The sequence below is a fragment of the Cervus canadensis genome, chromosome 2 (assembly GCF_019320065.1).
Source record: "Cervus canadensis isolate Bull #8, Minnesota chromosome 2, ASM1932006v1, whole genome shotgun sequence".
NCBI classification, from domain to species: Eukaryota; Metazoa; Chordata; class Mammalia; order Artiodactyla; family Cervidae; genus Cervus; species Cervus canadensis.
In genome coordinates, this window is record NC_057387.1 from 101369103 (window position 1) to 101385918 (window position 16816).

The 16816-nt window shown below is 42.9% G+C and overlaps 1 protein-coding gene across 14 annotated transcripts in view; it reads right to left on the reverse strand.

The window, feature by feature from the left end:
* Positions 1-16816, reverse strand: part of MACF1 (microtubule actin crosslinking factor 1) — a 337865-nt gene that overhangs the window by 207323 nt on the left and 113726 nt on the right. For 13 of the 14 annotated variants that reach the window (XM_043461815.1, XM_043461824.1, XM_043461814.1 and 10 more), the window contains one exon: positions 1871-1932. In XM_043461815.1, coding sequence (XP_043317750.1) covers positions 1871-1932 — 62 coding nt within the window. Of the gene's footprint in view, positions 1-1870; positions 1933-15650; positions 15830-16816 lie in introns of those variants that run through there. The other variant, XM_043461818.1, reaches the window with a different exon arrangement.

The following is a 16816-nucleotide window of genomic DNA, read 5'->3' on the forward strand; positions in this document are numbered from 1 at the left end:
AAATGGGACTATTAACAGGATCTATAGTATAAGGTCACTGAAGGAGATGATCGATGTAAAAGGGCTTAGTACAGAAAGTATGATTTACAGTAAGCACTCAATAAATTACGACCATTATCATCACACTTGTTCTTACAGGAAACTTTATTAGGAAACTAGTATAGTGGCCAAATCAAGAGAAGAGGCCCTGGAATAGGGCAGAGAAGAGAAATCAGATGCAAGAATCTTTCTGAGTTGAAAATGATTGATTAGAGTTGGTGACAGGGAGAGATGATGGGCAGGACTAAATATAGTATGATTCCAGGTTTCTAACTTGGACAGCTAGGTACATGAATGAAAATACTGAGCACTTCGGGATGTACTGAATATAGGATATGTCTGGGTAACATCCAGATGACTGTGTCAAGGACACTATTGAGATGTGGCTCTTTGGTTTAGGAAAGAACACAGAGAAAGGCTCTATCGTTACCTCCTGATTTAAATCTTGTATTAAGAGTTTGAAAACCGACCTTACCTGCAGTTAAAGAAGTGACCTAAGGAGCTATGTCTGATTTATGTAACCATCTCCCAGGCCATAGTTCACTGAACTACATCGACAGACCCCTGACCCACAGAGGAGAAGAAAACCCCAGCCACCCAGATTGTTCGTGCTTGTGTCTTTAGAATCATGTGGCTGCAGGGGTTTACACCACCATTTGAGGGACAACCACCATGGATCACACAAAAGCAAAAGCAAGGAGTGCAGAGAACTGAATGTAGAAGACACACAGAGAGAAAGAAAAATGAAAAACAAAGAGCTCCTGAACAGAGGAGAGAGCAGCTGCCTAGTGGACACAGTTTTCATAAAGCTCAGATGCATCCAGGCACCAGACTCTGGAGATCACCCCATCCTTTTCTCTGTGTGATCCCTTGCGTTCTATGCAAACAGAATGATCCCCGTGGTTAACACAGATCAGACTGCCAAGAATACAGAGAACAAAACAAGAAAATGGTCAAGGTTAGGGGACGTCAACATGAAGGACTCGCACAGAGGATGAGAAGCCAGTGAAAGAGGCAAGAGAAAGGCATTCATGGAGGTGAGAGGTAACTCAGGAAAAAGCAGTGTCCTGGAAGGCAACATGAGAGGGCTTTAAAGAAGCAGTGAGTTAGTCAATACTATCAAATGCTACAAAGAAATCAAATGAGAGAAAGATAAAACCACTGGAAACAGCAATGAAGAGGTCCCTGGTGATCTTTCTCAGAGCAGCAATTATTAGAATTATTAGACTCAAAATTATCTGAGTTGAGTAATTACTATAACTTAAAAACTTTGTATTCAAATCTGACAGTCATATTAGTCATACTGTTTATCCTTAGGTAAATAATATGCCTCTGCCTTGGGTTTTTCTCTTTTTATAAATAATGATAAGATCTACATCCAACCCTAGCCATTTTGCTCTGTATTTTAAACTGCATGGGAGTGTATATACATACTAAAAATTCACTAAACTGATCATTCAAGACTTGTACACCTTGAGAAAACAAGATTCCCTCTGCCCCATCTTTACACAGTAATTAGACTAAAATTTTTAAAACAAAATAGGGGCTTATAAAATAGTATGTAAAGTTTGACACAAAGCATTCTTGGAAACTCAGGAATCACCCCATGGTATCCTCAACCTCAGCCTTCTTAGGTAATGGAGGAGTTACTGTCTTCACCAAGAAACTCATCCATGAAAGTTTCCACACTATTAGGACTATGTTAGATGTATTTTTAAGAAAATCATGTATCCCCATCAACTGGACCATGTGGCCAGCAAGATGAACTGTCTGAGAGGAGGGACTGACACATTCAGATCAGGGGGATCTGAGGGTCCATGAGGGGTCCTACCTTCATCAGGTGCTTGTTGACCCACTTGGTGAACGTCTTCTTCTGCACTCGGTCCCGTTCATCTGTGAGAAAACAAGGAGAAGGCACTGGCTCAGCGCTACCTGGCGACATGGTCCCCAGCCTTGCCCACACCCAGCTTCTCCAGGACAGTGGAGACGGTTTCCTCAGCCTGAGAGACAGCGCCTTGTTGTTGGGAAGGTTCAGTCTCTCTGGATTTCCTCTTCTGTCACTTTACACATTAGACAGAATCACATGCCTCAAGAATCATGTCACCGCAAAGTCTCCTTCCCATCCTAATTCTCCAGGGAGGACAGTGATTCCCTGCACCCCCACCGCACCCCCAGCAAGCTCCAAAAATCCGAAGCTGTGAAAACCCCCAACAGGAGGGGCAGAGTGGTCCTGGCCCTCGGGAAGTCCCGAGGTTACATCTCACTCCCCACACACTGGTCCTCTTGATCAATGCTCTCCTCCCTCCCCTCCTCCCCTAGGGCTCCCTCACTCCAGCTTCCTCCCCAGCCTTGCCAACCGAACTCTCAAAGATGCCCACTAGGCCCCCTGCACATCTCTCCTCCCCTCCCTCCCTTCTCCAAGTCTTACACCCCCATTTTTCTTAGGCAAATTCTGCTTCATTCTGACTTTGTTCACCTCTTCAACAGAAACATGACTGTCAACACTTGACAATCACAGAGGCCTGATCATGAGGAGGACTCACTTTCTCCCACAACTGCCACCTCCAGACCACTGATCCATCAGGTGCGTTCCTCTTCTATTTATTTGAAGCCTTTTCCCTCCACTATATCATCCTGTTCAAATCATCCCTGCTATCATCGACCATTCCCTGCTGCGTGCACCCCTCCACGTGGCAAATCTACCTTAACCTCTCCCAACAACTTGGTTCAGTGGGTGTTCTCTGATGTCATCCTCAAACTATTTCAACATATGTGTGGACAATGCATGTGAGCCTGCTTGGCCCCACTGACCTTCATCTCCAAGCCACAGCCAGCTGCCACCATGCCACTTCCCAGGCCTCATTCCTTCTCCAAACATAGCTACTCAGCAGTCATCTTTATCAATCCTTCATATTTCCTCATCACTTTCAACTTTCAATCACTCCCTTCTTATTTTACCCTGTTTATTAAGAACATCTAAGATTATCCCAGTCTGTGCCAGACAACATGATTAAGCAAGTAAAAGCTGTTTGTCACGAGCACCCCAGGGACTCTCACCTCCCTAATCTACTACTACTTTCACTAGGACAATCCCCAAGCTGAGCTGACCACTCCTCCATTTCTTCTCCAACTAAGAGAAATTTCAGAAGAAAGTAGCAGAATTATGTAAATCTGACTCACTAGTAACTCACACAAATTTCAGTTAGGTTTTCTTTCCCTACTACCCAGTTATTCCCTTCCTACTGACACCCAAGTAAAAGCCACACAAGCACTGGTCCACCACTTCCAGGTGGGTGCCCTATCTTTTTACTTCTCTGAGTCGATAGCCATCCAGTAAGTTCTCCTTCATCTGTCTCTAACCTTACCCTCACCTCTTCCTTTCCGGTCTCTGAATCGATAGCCATCCAGTAAGTTCTCCTTCATCTGTCTCTAACCTTACCCTCACCTCCTCCTTTCCAGTCTCTGAATCGACAGCCATCCAGTAAGTTCTCCTTCATCTGTCTCTAACATTACCCTCACCTCCTTTCTGGCTTTGCTTGTAGGAAGCAGTGATCTTTTCCTACTATAGACCATGGCAGTTAGGAATTAGAATGCATTTGTCTAATTCCTTGCTGATTTGCAAATCTCCTCAACAACAATCATTATGTTCAGAGTTGAAAGGTCTGTCCAAATCTTGCATACATCTACAATATTACTGAAGCTTAAAACTTAATAGAGAATTCTTCATAAGAAACATATACTAATTTAAAATTCCATAAAGTGTCATAATCTGCATCCTTATAAATTCTACCTATTGGCACTCATTTGGAACTGTTGAAACTTTTTTAAAGTCTAATCTAATTTTCCCTTCATAGAGTCCTGCAAGTATTTAAGTCATAATTTTTATCAGATTTGACCACTATCATTCCAACATATTTTGATCATTTGATCTTTTCAGATGCTGATTCAGTTACCTGACCTCTTCATAATCCTTTCCAAGCTTGTGTCAGAGTTAGCTTGCAGTTATAATCTCATCTAAATCACTGACATTTACATTCTTTTCACAGCAAGCTACTTTCTTCCTCTCCACTTCTCCAAATGCTATTTAAAATCCAGTTCATTCATTTACTCATTTATTCTTTGAATAGGTCTTAGTAAGGAGCTAGCTGTTTGGAATAGCCTGTGTTATACAAAGTCACAGTCCCTACCTTTAACAGAGATGACAGTCTGGCAGAAAGAAGAAATGACTTCAACGAGGCTGTAACAGAGGTGAGCACAGAGCACTCAAGAACATGAGAGGAGGAGTCAAGCCTCTCTGAGCACAGCAGGGACATGCAGGAGGCTGGTGAGCGCTTCTAGATGGGTGCCTCTGCTGCTGCTGCTGCTGCTAAGTCGCTTCAGCCGTGTCCGGCTCTGTGCGACCCCATAGACGGCAGCCCACTAGGCTCCTCCGTCCATGGGATTTTCCAGGCAAGAATACTGGAGTGGGGTGCCATTGCCTTCTCCCCTGGGTGACTCTATTAAACCTTAAAAAATGAGTTACAAGCTAGTCAGAAAGAGAAGGGAAGGTACAAGGCTACAAGAAGTTCCACCTGGTGCAAAGTAACGGAGATATGAAGGAGCGCATGTTCAGACAACTGCACAGAATTAACGGCGGCTGAAAGACAGGATGTGTATTAGGTGGTAGTGACGTTTAAAACTGGATAGAATGACATGAGTCAAATCATGGCCTTTCATGACAAGCTAAGGAGTCCAAACTTTATCACCAAGAAACTGGTAAGGGAAGATAAGAGAACATATTAAAAGATTTTAAACAGGAGAATGACATGGTGAGATTGGTGTTTGAGAAACATTAGTCTGGCAGCCTTTCCTGACAATCTCACATCTCAATAGTCTCTTTGTTCTCCAAATTTTTATGGTATTTACTATGCTAGTCACTCAATCTGTACTTATATAATTATATAAATTCTAAACTTCAAATAAACTTATTGTTACTCATCAATGAGATCATTAATTCCCTGAGGAAAGACATCATGCTTTACTTTTTTTACATCTACCATAGCTACTAACATCTAAAGCTCTATATAATAAGACCTAAAATAAATCCTTCCACTTATCTGAATTGAGAGTCAGCGTTTTAGCTACTGGAATCATGACTGATGAGAAACCATCTGGTTTCCCTAGTGCACTATCCCCATGGGAAGGCTTGGGAGGTGAACAGAATAACTATGGGTAGAAAATAAAGAAGACACAATCGTGTTAATCACACCTCCAGGTCTAAAGGATACGAGGCCATGAACTAAAAAGAAATCACATGAATTCCACCTCTTTAAAATATTCTCAAGTTTAAAAGGAAATTTATTAACTTTTTCTTTTCCATCTATGTAGTGTTTAACCTATTACAGCAAACAAGTATTACTTTTATAATAAAAGAAATTCTGTAAAGAAAACTTGTGCCTTCAGAGTGATAACTCTGTAATATTAGAGACAGACTATTATTGGTTATAAAGCTAATCAGTAGAGCAAGGCAGAGTGGACCTGGCATTGGTGAAAATGCAGAACTTTTAGTCAGCTTTAACACTGTTTTCCATTATGTTTGCATGTCCCTGCAAACAGGTGATACTGACTGGGATACTGGAGTTTTTGCATGTTGGATTGGGGTCTTTTTTTTCATTTTGGCTATACCACGCAGTTTGCATGATCTTACGTCACTGACTTGGGCCCCAGCAGTGGCACTTCCAGTGCCAAGCCCTAATGACTAGACCGCCAGGGAATTCCCTAGACCCTTACAAGAAATAAACTTTCTTGATTGGCCAACAGATGATTAGAAGACTGGCTAAAGAAACACACAGAATGATATCAAAATCAAGTCACCTGTAAGAGTCCTGTCCACTGTCTCATATCTTTTAGACATGAACATGCTATTAACACAATTGAGTCTTTTAAATTTTACTATCCACAGTTATGCTGTTCACCTACCAAGTCCTCCCATGGGGACAAGGCACTAGGGAAAGTGGATGGCCTCACATCAGTCATGCTTCGAATAGCTAGAAACCTGACTTTCACTTCAGAGTGAAGAGGTCCAAGTACTTATTCTGAATATAAATTCTAAAAGCAACATGATTACAAGTCCTTCCCAAGACCAGTTAGCCTGCTTACAGCTGAGCTATAAGTTCCACAGAAAAAGGTTTTATATAACAACCTTGCCCCAGAGCTGGAGGATCCTTTTTTAGGATACTATGTTGCAGACCAATAAATTACATGAACATTATCTCCTGACTTAAGCATTAGGATAAGAGGACACCAATACCGCAGTGCCTGGAATTTAAGATCTTAATATTTCAGCACAGAAATTCATTAGGGAAGTCAAACAACAACTTGATTACGTAGACCTTCAGAACACTCCAAACAGCTCAGACTTCAAAATTTTCTACTAAGTTTTAGGTTTGATTCCCCACACATAAATCCTTCATTTAATTCCAGGCCCAGCAAAAATCTTTCTACCTAACACTGGAGATAAAAGTTTAAGAAGATATGTTTATGTGAGAAGATAACAGTCAATCAGAGCAAAGGTGACCTTACTTTTAAAAGCTTCTTGTAAACTCAGCTCCACCAAAGGCTATGAACTGACAACGAAGAACCCAACAGTCTCCTGGGAAATTCTTAGATTGAACTTATCGAGGCACCAACTAGTCATGCGAGGGTTCCTCAATTAGAAAGGTTTAATACTCCAGTCCAACTTTATTAAGATACCAAGCTACCAATACCTACCCTAACTTTCTTAATTTTAGTGTCACTGGCAGAGTCCCTCCTTGCTACCTAGGCAAGTCCGTCCCCCTGAAATGTGGATCCTACATCTTCCCTTCTCCTTGAGAAGCTTATTCCAACCATCCCTGCCTAGCCTGTATACCTTTACCAACTCCTCTCCTTTCCCCTCGGCTACACGAACAAGTGTGAAGACAATGCTCACCATTTCTACTTTCTCATCGCCCTGCTTCACCACATGACCTGGCTTCCAGCCTCACAAATTCATGGAAACTGCTCTGCCCACAGTCACCTACCTGCCAACCCAGAAGACAATGCTGACCTTTCTTTTACCTTTTAAACCCCCTCTCCCTCTTGTATCTGAGACTCCATTCTGCCCTGGTTTCCATCCTTCCCCTTTGATTACTCCTCTTTTGCTCACCCCTTAAATGTTTACTCATCCTTAGCCCTCTTTCCTTTTCATTCCGTATTACAGCTTCTTAAGATATCCACGGGCCTAAAGGTCCATAAGTGGGTTTGGAGGGGGTGGGACCATAAGCCACCTAAAATTGCAGGCAAAATTTCTGGTGTTGTGTACATTATAGGATGAAAAAACGAAACAAAACAAAAAACCTATAGACTTTCCAAAAAAAATAAATAAGAGTTGTTCTCTACATTCTCCCAAAATGATTTGCTCTACCCATAGTTTCAACTGTAACCTATACACTGACAATTCCCAAATTCATTATCTTCAGCTCAGTACTTTATCCTAAATACCATTCTCATATGTCCAACTGACTCCTAAAACTTTCATGCTCATTTCAAGCTCAACTTGCCTAAAACTGAACTCTTATCTCTCTCCCTGCTTCTAACAGGTTTCCCTGCTATATGTAATCCATCTGTTGTGGTTTGAATGTCTATGCCCTCCTAAAATTCATACCCTGAGATCATATTCCCAATGTGATGTGACAGAATTAGAAGGTGAAGCCTTGGGGAAGTGACTAGGTCATCAGGGTGGAGCTCTCATAGATGGAATTAGTGTCCGACAAAAGGGACCCCAGAGGTTTTTCGCACCCTCTCCATCATGAAGGTGCAGTGAGAGGACAGCAGCTGTCTAGGAACCAGGAAGAGGTCCTTACAAGACACCGAGTCAGTAGGTGCCTCGACCACGGGCTGACCCACTTCCAGAACAGTGAGGAATCAATGTCTGCTGTTTCAGCCACTGAGTCTAGAGTTTTGTTACAGCAGCCCAAAGGTAGCTCAGCGGTACCAAATCTGTTTGATCCCTGGATCAGGAAGAGCCCCTGGAGAAGGAAATGGCAACCTACTCCAGTATTCTTACCTGGAGAATCCCATGGACAGAGGAGCCTGGCAGGCCATACAGTCCAAGGGGTAGAAAGAGTCGGGCACGACTTAGTAACCCAATAACAAACGGGCTAAGACAGCTCCTCCTCAAGGCTGCCAGCAATCTTTTTCACAAGAATGATCTTCTTACTGTCACATTAAAATCCTTCAGTGACTCCTTATCCTTATAACAGCTAACATTTATGGACAATCTACTTAAATGTCAAGTACCTTACATTTATTGTTCCCAGTACTCAACAACCCTGTGAAAGTGAAAGTGACGTTGCTCGGCCGTGTCCAACTCTGCGACCCCATGGACTGCAGCCCACCAGGCTCCTCCGCCCATGAATCTCCAGGCGAGAATACTGGAGTGGGTTGCCATTTCCTTCTCCAGGGTATCTTCCCAACCCAGGGATCAAACCTGGGTCTCCTGCATTGCAGATAGATGCTTTAACCTCTGGGCCACCAGGGAACCTTCAACAACCCTGAAAGGCATTATTTTACTGGAAAGATAAAGCCCACAGAGGCTTGCCCAAGATCACAAGGTAAGTCTGAACCCAGCTCTACTGGATTCTAAAGCCTGATAACCTGCATTCAGGATAACATTTAAACTTTTTAGCTTGAGATCTAAGACCTCTTATAATATAGCCACTTTTCCCTGTCCAAACTTTCATAAAAGCTCTAATTTCCAGCTTTGGTGAATGTACAGTTCAGTTCAGTCGCTCAGTCGTGTCCAGCTCTTTGCGACCCCATGGACTGCCGCACGCCAGGCCTCCCTGTCCATCACCAACTCCCGGAGTTTACTCAAACTCATGTCCATTGAGTCGGTGATGCCATCCAACCATCTCATCCTCTGTCGTCCCCTTCTCCTCCTGCCCTCAATCTTTCCCAGCAACAGGGTTTTTCAAATGAGTCAGCTCTTCACATCAGGTGGCCAAAGTATTGGAGTTTCAGCTTCAACATCAGTCCTTCCAATGAACACTCGGGACTAATCTCCTTTAGGATGGACTGGTTGGATCTCCTTGCAGCCCAAGGGACTCTAAAGAGTCTTCTCCAACACAACACTTCAAAAGCATCAATTCTTAGTGCTCAGCTTTCTTTATAGTCTAACTTTCACATCCAAACATGACCACTGGAAAAACCATAGCCTTGACGAGACAGACCTTTGTTGTGAATGTACAACTGTCCCCAAATGAGGCGTGTGCTCTTATACCCTCCAGGCTTTGCAATTACTGTTCTCTCTGTGTGGAAGACAGCTCTGCTTCCCCAACTATTCATTCTTTGGCATTCAACTCAGCTATCACCTCCTCCATCCCTCACACACACGAGTTGAGGTAATCTCCCTCTTATGCTTATTACAAGGTATCATAGTTTGCTTATCCATCTGTCCTGTTGTACTCAGAACAACTTGAGGATAGGTCTGTGGTCAGAAACAAAAGCCTGCATTTGAGGCACGAAGTTCTGTGTTCTGTTTCAACATAGCCCACAACATAGCCCCAGTGCATCATGAATCATGAAAAAAGCAAATGAGAGAAAAGCCTCTGCTTATTTTCCCGAGGGCCACAGAAAAATTTCTAGTGGTTCAAGAAGCCCAAGAAGCACCAACCACCTGGAAATCTAAAACTGAGACACGTGTGCCGACAAAAAGGGAAATAAATATGTAGAAAGCTGGGATCAGTCTGCTCCCTGACCACATGAGGTCCAACCTAGTGGCCAAGACCAATATATATTAACAAATAAATAATTAACAATAACACCAAGCAAATAGTACACCAGATACAAGCTGCACAAAATCATCCTGATAAACAGAGTTGATTAATTCTGACAGAAAGGTAGGAGAAGAGTTCATGAGAGGCGTGGTATTTGAAGTGAACCTGGGATGACAAGTATGATTTTGGCAGCCCAAACAGAGGTTAAGGAATTCCAAAGAATAAGCATGAGCAGTGACTCGGAGATGAGTGAGTACACAGGATATGCTGGAGGGCATGGTGTGGCTACATACCAAGGAAACTAATAAGGTGACCTGAGATCACATCACTCCAGAGCTGGAATAAGGAGCACTGTTAATACTTAATTCAGTAGATAAAGGATGCCACTGAAATTTCCTGAACCAGAGTGTTCTGGAAAGATTAGCCTGGCACTGGACTGAAGACCAGACTGCAGCAGAGAAACACTAACAGGCAGAAGCAACTAGAGGCCTACTGTGTGAGACAGACCAAGAAAGGAGCCAACAGCGTGAACAGTGCTGAGGCAGTGGGAACACGAAAAGGCAGGCAGATCCCCACAACAATGCAGAGGAAGAAACCACAGCCTTTAACTACTGACTAGCTAAAGAAAGGGAGAGTGGAACATAATCCTAAAGTGTCTAGTCACAGCAACTGGGAGGAGTGGTACCTGGAGATAAGGAAAACAGAAGGCACAGATTGGGTTGGGTAACTGTTGAAAATTCTTAGAGAGATGAGAATACCAGACTACCTTACCTGCGTCCGGCAAAACCTGTATGCAGACCAAGAAGCAACAGTTAGAACTGGACATGCAACAACGGACTGGTTCCAAATTAGGAGAGGAGTACATTCAGGCTGTATATTGTCACCCTGCTTATTTAACTTATATGCAGAGTACATCATGAAAAACACCAGACTGGATGAAGCACAAGTAGGAATCAAGATTGCCAGGAGAAATATCAATAACCTCAGATATGCAGATGATATCACCCTTACGGTAGGAAGTAAAGAGGAACTAAAGAGCCTCTTGATGAAGGTGAAAGAGAGTGAAAAAGCTGGCTTAAAACTCAACATTCAAAAACTAAGATCATGGCATCCAGTCCCATCACTCCATGGCAAATAGATGGGCAAACAATGGAAAAAAGTGACAGTTTATTTTCTTGGGCTCCAAAATCACTGCAGATGGTGACTGCAGCTATGAAATTAAGAGACGCTTGCTCCTTGGAAGAAAAGCTATGACAAACCTAGACAGCATATTAAAAAGCAGAGACATTACTTTGCCAACAAAGGTCCATATAGTCAAAAGTATGGTTTTTCCAGTAGTCATGTATGGATGTGAGAGTTGGACCATAAAGAAAGCTGAACACCGAAGAATCATTCTTTTGAACTGTGGTGTTGCTCTTGAGAGTCCCTTAGACAGTCAATCCTAAAGGAAATCAGTCCTAAATATTCATTGGAAGGACTGATGCTGAAACTAAAGCTCCAATACTTTGGCCACCTGATGCAAAGAGCTGACTCATTCGAAAAGACGCTGTTGCTGGGAAAGATTGAGGGCAGGAGGAAAAGGGGATGACAGAGGACAAGATGGTAGGATGGCATCACTGACTCGAAGGACACGAGTCTGAGCAAGCTCCAGAAGATGGTGGAGGACAGGCCTGGCGTGCTGCAGTCCATGGGGTCACAAAGATTCAGACACAACTGAGCAACTAACTGAACAACAACAAAAGAGAAGAAACACAATGAGGTGTCAGCAGACCCTTCTTACAGACAGTTGGAAGCTTAGATCTAGAGTTCAGAAGAGCACGCAGAACTAAGGATACAGATTTGATGCTAACAGTTGATAGCTGAGGCGGCAGCACGTAGAACAGCTAGGCTATTTCAAGTTTTCCTAAATCACCACTTTGCTCATATTACTCCTCTATTTAAAATCCTTTAGGTGCTCTCAGAAGACCAGAGGCTCAAGTCTACGTCTTTTGTTTCTGTTGTCCATTATACCCCTCTGAAATTCAATTCCAGTTTTTACTTACTATGTGTTAGGTGATTGGGAGAAATAAAGATAAGACAAGGTCACTGACCTGAAGGAATTTACAATCTATCTACTCTTCCAACTTTATCTTTAGACTCTCCACTGCAACCATTCTGATCTCAGTTTACAAACATACCTTGCACATTCTTGCCTTTGTTCACCCATTTCCCCCTACTGGAATATCTACCCTCCTCTTTTTGGTTTATCTAATTTAGAGCCTCCTTACAAGGAGGCTGAAGTCTCACTTCTTCCTTTAAACCTTTCTGGCTATCCCAGCCACCTCTGGATGCCTGTGTTTATTTAATTTACTTGGCACTGAGCGTATAAAATCTACTGCTAGCCATCTTTACATGCAAATTCCATTTCTCTATCTGAACTTTAGCTCTTTGGAGTCAAGAATTATGTTTTAAAATTTCTTTAAATAGCCAACATGTAGGACAACAGTAAGCACTTGAGAATACTCATTCATTTAACAATATATACTATGTGAGAGCCCACTATGTGCCGTCATATCTATATGGATACTTTATGATCAGATTAAGACATATTCTCAAACGATAATTAAAAGACTTTATAGCAGGGAGCAGAGCTCTCCATTTGGATGCCCTTTCCACAGTCACAGCTTCTCTAAATTCTTCCTGCCACATCTGGACAGAGGAAACTTCACACCACTTAACGTAAACTCAAAGAAAATGGGCTAAAATGAAGATCAAGCGATTAAAATGTGCTTAGCAGTAATACAGAATGGCACCAGCATTATATAATGATTCCTTTCCCTAGAAGTATGCAAGTCAACTTTGGGAGGTAAGAATGACTTGGATATTTATTGTGTCTATTCTGTGTCAAGCACTGTGCAAGGCCTGTCTCATTTAATATTTGACTTAATCTTCACAATTCTATCAAGCAGTAAATCCATGGCTAATTCATGTCAATGTATGGCAAAAACCACTACAATATTGTAAAGTAATTAGCCTCCAACTAATAAAAATAAATGGAAAAAAATTCTATCAAGCACACATTATTTATTTTCATTTCATAGTTCAAATTGAGGTTCAAGGACACTTAATAAAAATTTGCCTGATGTCACATGGTAGAAGTGAAATTCAAATCCAAGTCTTCCATGGACTTTTAACTACCAAACTCTAACACCACTGTGAAATTATTAGAAGGCAACACAACACAGTCCTATATAATGAAGGGAAGAGGAGAGGTGCAAACTATAACTACAATGGGGATGCATGAAAGGTATCGGTCACCAAAGGTTGGTGAAGACTCAGAATGTCTCAATGAGGACTGAGACTTGGGAATTTAGGGAAGTGATAATTAGAGACTTCAGGGCAAAATTAAAATTTTCATATTGTTTCTTAGGAAAATCTGAACTTTGTTACTGATAATTCTCCGCTCTACTGGTAATCAGAGAGAACAAGGCAGAAAGGCAAAAGTTAGGTAAAGAAACAAGCCAGGGCTAAGCCTGGTGCAAAAGAAGAGTCACAGAGATGAAAGGAAAGGCTTAAAAGGAGAAGGGAAGAATAAGAAAAACATAATAGCTTCTAAAGTCTTTAATGGAACACCACACTCAGAAAAAATAAAATACTTCACAGTTACAAAGAGATACAGGGTTTGGACTTCCTTGGTGGTCCAGTGGTTAGGAATCCACCTACCAATTCGGGGGACGTGGGTTTGATCCCTGGTTCAGAAAGATTCCACATTCCACGGGCAACCAAGCCCGCATGCTTTAGAGCCTGTGCTCCACAACAAGACAAGTCACCACAATGAGCAGCCCAAGTACCGCAACTAGAGAGTAGCCCCCGCTCACTGCAACTTGAGAAAGCCCATTCGCAGCAGCAAAGATCCAGCGCATCCATAAATAAATAAATGAAGAAATACAAGGGTTAACAATCCTCAAAAAATCATCTTAAAGATGAATAAATTGAAGCCCAGGTTTAAGAATTTAGATAAGGTTACAGAGGGGCAGAATCAGGTCTATAACTTGGATTTCCCAGCTGCCACTCCATGGTTTACTTTACAGGATACTCATCTCCCCTCTGTGAGCCCGAGTTTCATCTATAAAGTGAGAAGTCTGGACTAGGTCAATGGTTTCCCAGTACCAGTCTGTAAACCAACCATATCAAAATCAGCAGAGGCACCTGCACTCGGCTTGGTGCCCTAACATATACTCTTCATAATGACTGTATGAGTTAGGGCCTATTTTAATCTCCTTTTAGTAAATGAGGAAGCTGAGGCAGAGAAAGGAACGCAGCTTTCCAGTTCTCAAACAGCTGTGAAGTGGCAGAGTAGGAGCCCCATGCAGACAATAAGGCCAAAGTCCATTTTCTTAACTGTTACGTCACAATGCTGCCCAGGGATTAAACGGAGGAGGATGAACTGGGAAAACAATGCTTTTGCCCTGAAAATTTCAATGAAGATTCTAGTCTTCCTTATATTTTTCTGTTGATTACAGAAAAGAGGCCCTCATATCACTAAGCATTTTCAGATGTACAAGAGCCTTTCCTCTAGATCTCAGAGGCAATCTCAGTAATACAAAAGATAAAAAGCTAGACTCCACGGCAATAACTGAATAAAACTGCTACTCCTTGTGCCGCAACCATTATTATAGTACCAACTTTGTTTCTGACAAAGTACTTAAAAATTTGGCAGTACTGGTCTATCAGTCAAGAGACAGGATCAGAACCCTGATTCTACTCCCTTTCTGAGATCTCCTCTTGATCAAACAACCAGCAATCTCAAATTTAGTGAAAAATTTGCTCATTTGGGTCACAGTTTTGTTTTGCTTTAGAGACTAAGAGTACAAAACCAAAAGACATTAGTAGTAGTATCAATCCAGTAGTTCCTAAACTTAGATTTCACAGTAAATGCGTAAATGTTCCAAAATAAATCAGAAAACCTAACATAAAGTTGTCAACTGTTTATTTTCCTAAAGAAAGTCATCTAAACACAAACTACCACCTGACAATAATTCTTTCATAAAATAATGGACATTTTAACATCAAAAATGTAGAAACGGCAATTTCAGAATAAAGAACAGTTCTTTAAGTAAGTTATGAAAAGCACACACTATATTTTCCTTATCTTATCCATTTTACTGGGAATTGATGACGATGCCTCCAACACCAGTCTGTACACCCTACAGTTTGGAAGCCAAGAAAACCTATGGCCAAAAAGGCTAGGCCACTTGCTCAAGGTCATAGAATATCATTTAAACAAACTCCTCTCCTTTATCAAGAGATCTAAGCAACAAGACTCTTCCTAGCCTCCAAATCTTCTCGAGGTCCCCATCCCCAGAACACCTTCAAGTCTTTTTCCCTCCTCACAGCTAGCAAGAGAGTAAGTAAGTGCACGAGAATTAGCAACCAGCTCCAAAGAGGAAAACCTGGGCCATGACTCCACCCTCCCCTCTTCCCACAATCCTGTCTGCTCCGAGGTAGACTCTGTAACCAACCAACTTCTCCTAAAAATATGCCCTGGACTTTCAGAACATAACTTAAAAGTAGTTTCCTGATTCAGACAGAAGCGTGAGCATGAATTCACTCTCTATAAAAAAAAAAAGTCCCACACCCAAAGCTTAGGCTCTTAACTGCCAGTCACTACAACTTTAAGAAGTTCCCCAGGAAGTCGGGGACCAATGGTCTCTCCCACTGCACGTTTTAACAAGCTCAAAGGCTGTAAATGCCTCCAAGGCTTCTGAGTCCATGCGTTCCTGTGAGTCAGTGAGAGTAAAGACTATCTGGGACCCTCAGGCCCAGGCAAGGAATAAAGAAACTTCACATACTGACCCATACAGCACATGCGGCCAACCAGGTGGGTGTTGAACTCGTGCGCATCTTGGTAACTGGGCCACATGTCGCCAGCGTCTGCTGACCCTGCCTAGAAGGAAGGTGTCCCAAAGAACCTCCAGCTAGGGGCCTGTGCACCCCCTGCAGCTCCTTAAAAAAGGCTGCGAAGTGAACATAGACAGGCAGCCAAAGGGCCGTGCAGTGAAGAGAGACAGCAGAAGTTCGGAGAAGTGGCTCCACCCACCACTTCCTACTGACCTCCTCCCTCCCCTTGAGGTCAGAGAGGAAGCTCCTCCCTGGGGCACTTCCAAACTGGGTCCAGGTCTTCATGCAAAAGGCATCCTATTCAAAAGCGGCACCAGCTCAGTGTTGGCAGACCAACGGCAGCAGGCGAGGTGGGCACTTCGAGTGCAGAAGTCCAGCCGCATTAGTAACTGAAGTAAGCCTGGTTAGGCAGAAGCCAGTCTCTGAGTTACTCTCCTCTTTCAGAATAGAAGCTTATGACCCATGAATCTGAGACAGTCGCAGGAGGGCTGGGGAGGTAAAATGGCTTACTGCCAAGTGAAGCACACAGTACCCAGAGCCCAGCCTGTCCCTAGGGCTTGACTCTTCTCAGGCCAAATGTCTAAATACAGTGTTAAACGACTGAAAACGATGGTCTCTCCCACTCTCCCGCAGTACAAAGCAAGTCTATACACTGGTCGCTGCCAACCGATTCCTAGATTCTGAAGGGACCTTCATGTCCCAACTTACAGCTGCCCAGAGTCAAGTCTCTCCCCAGTGATTCCACCTACTTTACAGAGTGAGCCTGGCCCCAGCCAGCCTCTAGGTAGACCTAGTATAGCAGATCTCATCAGCGTCAAAAGTACTGTTGTCTTGCCGCTCCGTTCTTTCCCCTCCTCCATCCAGGAATGTCACCCCAAAGTCCCCTACCTCTTCCCAGACCCTCCCATTTGTCTCTGCAGTCAACGCACTTGACTCAGCCGTGCCAGGAAGCCTTTATCCTTCAGAGGAACGCTGCTTGCTTGTTTGTCCAACTTGTTTTCCGAGTCTTGGCTAATTGTGCCAGACACTGGAATGTTGAAGGAATACAATGAAGGGCTTTTTCATTCAGATGGCCCGGCCCATCGCTGCTTCTTCACAATTCTGACCCAACCAGGAGGCAG